At 41.8% G+C, this 6684-nt stretch overlaps 1 protein-coding gene across 1 annotated transcript in view; it reads left to right on the forward strand.

The window, feature by feature from the left end:
- Positions 1-280, forward strand: part of LOC104952267 (hyaluronidase-1) — a 6283-nt gene extending 6003 nt beyond the window's left edge. The window contains exon 6 of the mRNA XM_010779062.1: positions 137-280. Coding sequence (XP_010777364.1) covers positions 137-280 — 144 coding nt within the window. The remainder of the gene's footprint in view (positions 1-136) is intronic.
- Positions 281-6684: the final 6404 nt, after the last annotated feature.

A 6684-nucleotide genomic window follows, 5' to 3' on the forward strand; every position in this document is an offset into this window, starting at 1 on the left:
GAAGTTGTAATAAACCACGATTTATAAATACAGCGGGCATATTGTCATGAATGAACATGCTTTCACATTAAGTAATAGTATATAGCGCGTATCAATCATACATCCGCCAGTATTGGTCCTTGTCAATTTCGTCCAGACCTCCTGTCAACTGGCCGCGCGCGGCGTTCCACACAGCCCGGGCTCCAGACCGCGGCTCACACCGCTGCGAGAGGAGCGACGCCTGGTCCCAGCCACCGTGAAGGTGATCAGCTTCCCTGGGAGCGTTCTCCCCTTCCACTAGTTTTGTTTTTACTAAAGACGAGAGCTTGAAACAAAATATTAATAAAACGCTGCCGTTTGAATCGATAGCGTTTAACAGACGGTCGCTGTTTGGGACGTTACGTTACAAAATACTACGCAGACAGCGCTAGCATGGAGATCATTCCCTTTATTTGCTAAACTTTGCGGTACTATTAAATCCACGTACATTACACATCACAGCAATGAGGCCAGATCAATGAAACCAGGATAAGTCCTTTACCGTCAAACTGGATCTAAACACAACTGCCTGTGCGTTTGATAAATACTTTCTGATTTTATATTTATTATAGGCTATGCTACTTACTAGCTAAATGGCCCTAACGTGTAAAGTTATACAAGCATTTGTACCAGAGCTTTTCACAAGTAGACTATTGCAGGCCAGAGTAGCTGGAGTGATTCAACAACAACACAAAGACATATCTGAGAAGTGATCAGGATGAACAGAAAGAGGAAAAAAGAGATGAAGAGACCAGGAGGGTCAGAGCAAGAGGAAGAGGAGGAGATGAAGAGACCAGGAGGGTCAGAGCAGGAGGAAGAGGAGGAGATGAAGACATTAGTGAAGAAGAAGAAATGTATGAGGGAATAAAGATGAAGTGTCAGAAAGAGGGCCAGAGGCAGGGATCAGGAGGCAGATGAGACTCCAGCTGGACCACATGGTATGTTTTTATTCTCCTTGCATACATATTCCATTACAGCAGCACAATCTAGCAGCTCTTAGTATTGACAAATATTGATTGAAATGTGTTCCTGCACAGGTCACCTTTAGCTCTCTTAAGAGATGGGTGATGTCATTTGTGTACTTAATTATAACTAAGTACTTTTACTGTACTTACAGTAAACAGAGTTCTAGGGCATCATGAGTATGTTCTGCTGTTTTATACTTTATTTCAGTTTGTTTGTCTGAACACCTTGTTTCTCTTGTGCATTAAGAACACTTGTGTTAGGGCATGATTTAACAATAAATAGGTTATATGCAGTATAAAATACCACGTACTGTCCGCCCTCCCATGCCACCCTGGCATGACCTCTTGCCCCCCCTTTGCCACCCCATGTAAAATGTTCTAGAACCGCCACTGGTGCTTCATCAGATCTCTCGATCAATAAGGGAGAAATAAAGACTGGCTTCTTGCCCCTCTGGACACGTTGAGTCAGATTTAATCTGCATTGAGCCACTTTACAGGCCTGAATGTCCTTAATCAGCGGTTTCCTTCTCACCAGGTGAATCCGGCTGGAGGAACCACAGCCTGCAGAAACAGATGACAAATGACTGAGAATGATGAGGAAACTCAACGCTGCATCAAAAGATATTGATTGCTAATGATGAATCAATTCAGATGTGCAATGCTGAGCGCTTGTTCAGAGTCAGATCCGCTTATGGATTTTCCAGCAGCTTGACTTTTGTTCAGGTTGATAAGGCTGTCACAATGCTACCACTCAGTCACACTGGCTATGCTTCATACACCATCAATATAACATTGTGCAACAACAATAAGGCCCAGATCAATACTTCCAATCAAATGTAACTGCAAATGCATTTAAAGAAAGGACCTTGAGGTCACTCTGAGATGGCGGGAGTCGTTGCAGGAGCTGAGAGACGAATGGACTAAAGATCCAGTAAATGCTCAATAGAATGGCAATGTCTGAAAATGGCACACAATACTGAGCCACTGTGCACTTTCACAGGTGTTATTGGATTCAGGCCATCAGCAGATTATGTTCATTTGGATGAATATGCAGCAGAGACAAAACATGATCACTGACATTGTCAATTATCTCATGTAAATGTTCTTAATTTTAATAACATCCTCACTTCTTCATGCCTCAGCTGACGAGTAATGACTTTTCCCTGAGAACCATCACAGAGCTTTGGTAGTAGTGTATTGATCAGATAATGCCACATAATGTCATAGGATATCCATATGCTCATAACACAAGGACACAGTTAAACTATGTGGGCTTTACATGCAAACACATCAATCTTTCAGGGATTTACACGACCATAAAATGTCCAATCAGGTTTATCTGCATCATAGTCATCAGATACAGTGTGTGAGGGCGAGGGTGATAATATATGCATGCATGCATCTGTTGTTGCTCACTCAGCGTGTTTACACTCACTGCCGCAATTACATTTTAATAGACTTGATCTCACACGAGTGAGTGAGGCAAAGGGTTTGGACTGCTTTTATCAGCTCTCTAATATCCTATAAATATTAACCTGAATAAAGTGCATTCAATACGATGTTATCAATTTAAAACACATTATTGTGTATGGTCAAATCACTCACACCAGTTCAAATGTATAGTATTGATTTTTTTCTAAATGATTAACATGTGTGTGTGTGTAATGATAATGGTGCTGTAGGACTCAATACTGTTCATAGAGGTGTGTGAGTGTGTGGTTGAGATAAAGGTTGTCTTTGCAGGAGGATAATGGCAGGCTCTAAGTGCTGTAATGTCTCCTTTTCACAGGCTATAGGGTTCTGCCCTCGCTGTTTCTGTGTGGAGCCATTAAACACTCCTGCTTTGTATCAGAAGGGCTAAAAACTGCCAGTGACACTGGCTAGCTGTGAAATTTGGTCGGGTTAATAATAAAATGTTGCTTCAGGTTTGCTCAGGTTCACCCTGTGCCAGAGTGTAAATAATAACACCTCATTACTGGAGTGGGGTTAACATTACTAGATTTTCTCTGAAATCTTGCAAATGTACAGGACAAAAGGCCACCTGCTGTTAATACTTACTTTCTCAGTGCCTGTGTACGCAAAGCACACATTTTAGACTTTTTGGGGACAGGAACGATGCTGGAGATCTTGAAACATACTGCAGACCTGGTGAAGATAATAATAATAATAATAATAATAATAATGCATTACATTTTTTATTAGAGCGCCTTTACAGATGCTCAAAGCGCTTTAAAATTACATAATTGCACATATTAGACATGTAAATGTCATTACTGTGGACATACCATACCCACAGGAGCAAATGCGGGTGAAGTGTCTTGCCCAAGGACACAACGGCCTGACGCAGTGGCGGCCGATGCGGGTTTTGAACTGGAGTTCACCAACACCCCTTGATCTGATGATTAACGCTCTAACCACTGGGCCAAAACTGCTTCTGATGTCCCTGAAAACCTCTGCATTTGAACTGCACACACCCTGAGAACAGGAGCCTTGTGTGGATGAACCCTTTTAAAAGATCTGCACACATCTGCCCTTTGGTTTTAAACAGGGCAGATGTGCATGTGGGAGTGATTTGATAGTCCTACAGCTGTCAGATTTAGCGCTGAAGCTCATTACAAAGTGTGAGAGCAAGCAACTTCAGGTTGGTGCTCATAGTGAAAACACAATGTCAACTAATATTAATAGCACAAATAGATGATAAAATCTAGTCTGTCATACAACAAAACAAAAAGTGTGGGGAGCAAGCGCCCCCCTGCCCTTTCTGCAAGAAATGATACCTACTGTGGACCGAGGCCCTCAGCGTGCTGGTATACTCTTGACCTCCTCTTTTCAACTGCTGGGTCCCTGGTCCCTGAATGGAAACTTCTGAAAAATACTGTTTCACTACAACAAGAACAGTACATCTGAGAAATTACAAGCGACCTTGTGTTTCAATGATATTAGAAAAATAAAACAATACAGAAATCCGATTTGCTCGCTGTGCCAATCAGCGTTAAACTATTCTGATCCCATTGATCATTTATAAACTGTCAAGACAAGCTCTTTTGAGGAAATGGATGTTATAGTTGTGTTGGCTATTTAACCTTTATAAAACCTTGCAGAGAGTATAAACAAAATAAATGCAACATGCTCTCAATCAATTATGAGACGGTGGTGGTACTAATCTCGCATAAACTGTGTTAGCATATTATCCACCAGCAATTGACCTTGTGGTTAGCTGCTACAGTAGTCACTGCTATATTGTGAGAAAACACAGATTAATTTATTGTTACTTTATTGTTTGAGTTCATTTTGAGTGAACTTGCTCAAAGCATGGGAAACCATGAGTTGATAACTTTGGGTATGTTAAACTGCTTTTCTGCTGTTTAGACTTAATTTTATAATGTATTTGACAATAGTAAAACATGGGCTGACAATGCATGATGACTTCCACAGAGTGTTGAACAGGTTCAACCCGACACTTAAGTTTTTACTTTGACCCATGGTTATATTCTCCCTGTGTCTTGTCTTCCTTCCTGTGTTTGCCCTCCTGTGTCTGATTGTCTCATTGTGTTCACCTGTTGCCCTTGTGTTTCTGCCTCCCCTGCCCAGCTGTGTCTTGTCCTGTGATTACCCTTCTGTGTATTTAGTCTTGTCTTCCTCTGTGCTCCATGTCGGTTTGTTGTATTTTCTCACTCTCCATGTTTGTCACTTACCTTGTGCTACCTGTTTATGATTAATGGTTTTTGTCTTGTTTTTTCATGTCAACAGCTTCGTTTAAATAAAGCTCGCTTTTGTTTTGAAACATGCTTCCCTTTTTAAACTGCATTTGAGTCCTAATAATCCCGATTCCTGACACCCTGCAGCTATGGCTGGACTGCTGTGACACCTTGAGCAGAAATCCAGCTTCAGAGAGGCTTTATATCTTGTTTTCCAGCAGTTTTACTCAAATAAACTATAGATGAGTGACTCACCAGGTCTCCTTATTGTGACCTTCACGTTCATTGCTCCAATAAAACTCTCATAAAACAATGCCTTTTGCCACAAATGGAGGGTTATAAACCGCCTCATAAAGGCAGCCCTGGTGTTGGCTGGTTCATTAGCATTGCTGTTGAGATGTTAGCGTCTGCCAGCTTCACACCACCCTTTGCTACACCCTCAACTCATTTTAGTTAGCCCAGTCTGGGAAAGTTTCTTTATTCATTAGCATGTAATTGTGACCATCTCACTGTGCATATGGGCACAGTAATCACAATATCAAATGAACAATAGTAATTCCTAAGTCCTGTGTTTACCAAAAGCCTAAAAAAAAAGACTATTCAGCCTTCCCAGAACTTTCCCTAACCTGTTAAGCCCGAGAGCCCCCGGTAGAGGGGGCTGCAGGTCTTTTTTTCACTAAACTGTGTCTCAGGGCTTCTTAATATTTAAAAAGCTATTAATGTGTCATACCAGATTAACTGGAAGAAACTCATCTAACTGACAATATGAACAATTTTTTCCAAAACAAAACACAAGTCTCATAAAAATCATCTAAATCAGGCATCCTCAAAGTCCGGACTCCGGTCCGGATCCGGACCGAACCACAACTGTCTCTGGAATCTGAGCAAATTATACTATATACTATGTATTATCTGTGTTATCTGCGAGACATCGCCACAACGCAACGAGTCAAAATTCTCCGCTATGTCCACTGCAAACAGCGACTTGCATGTACACTGTCTGTGTGTGTCTGTCAACGCATTGGTCCAATCACATTCAGCATCCCGTCAGCTTTTTTTTTCCCCCACCGACAGCCTGCGAATCAGAGGCACAGTAGGGCGGGTCTTCGCGGAATGCGTGTGTGTTTAAAAAAAAAAAAGTCAGAGCGAGAGTTAACAGCTCATCTAGTTGCATCTGTACTGTAGCTAGTAGCCTAGTTTCACATACCAGGGTGGCATGGGGTGGCAACTGCCACCCTAAACATAGGCCTTGCCTACCCCAGGTGGCAGCTTTGTTTTGAAAGAAAAGTTGTGGCTCATCGGACATTTATGAGACGCACGTCTTGTAACCCCTCCCCCGGCCCTGGCGCGAGCGTGGAAATACGATTGGCGGCGATTTCATTTGAACGGGACGGCGCAAAATGAGAAGCATTCTGACCCAAGTACTGAAGGAATGAGGTATTTTTCAGTCTACAATGACAGAGAAGAGTCAAAACGCACTAAAGCTGTTGATCTTAATAAGTTTGTGAGGCGTTTTGCTGAATAAAATGGTTATCGCCGCATTCAGCTGTAATAGACATGTCAACTTGATGCTCTGCTCACGGATGAGCATACAAAACTGTTAAGATGATGACCTTATGTGTGTAAATATATATTTTTCTTTGAGGGGGTCTGCCCCCAAAAAACAGTTTTAAGTCCTGAGAAAGTCAAATAAGACGGTGTGTAAAACTACACTGCCCAGCCAAAAAAAGTAACCGCTTTGATTTAACTAGGCCAGTAGGTAAGGACTTTCCACTGGATAATAATACCCCTGCATTATAGCAACAACAACAACAATAATAATAATAATTGGGAGGGGGGGCGCAGCTGTTCTTATGTTCTCTGAGGGGAGGCTCACCTTCCCACACTTTGAAAACCCCTGCAGTAGAGGAACAAAATATGTATATAAATAATAAATAACCTAAAAATGAACAGAATATTTCACAACTGTGATCACACGTGTCCTAACAGTAGGTTGATTTGAC

Source organism: Notothenia coriiceps, unplaced genomic scaffold, assembly GCF_000735185.1.
Source record: "Notothenia coriiceps isolate Sejong01 unplaced genomic scaffold, NC01 NC01_scaffold00000339, whole genome shotgun sequence".
NCBI lineage: Eukaryota > Metazoa > Chordata > Actinopteri > Perciformes > Nototheniidae > Notothenia > Notothenia coriiceps.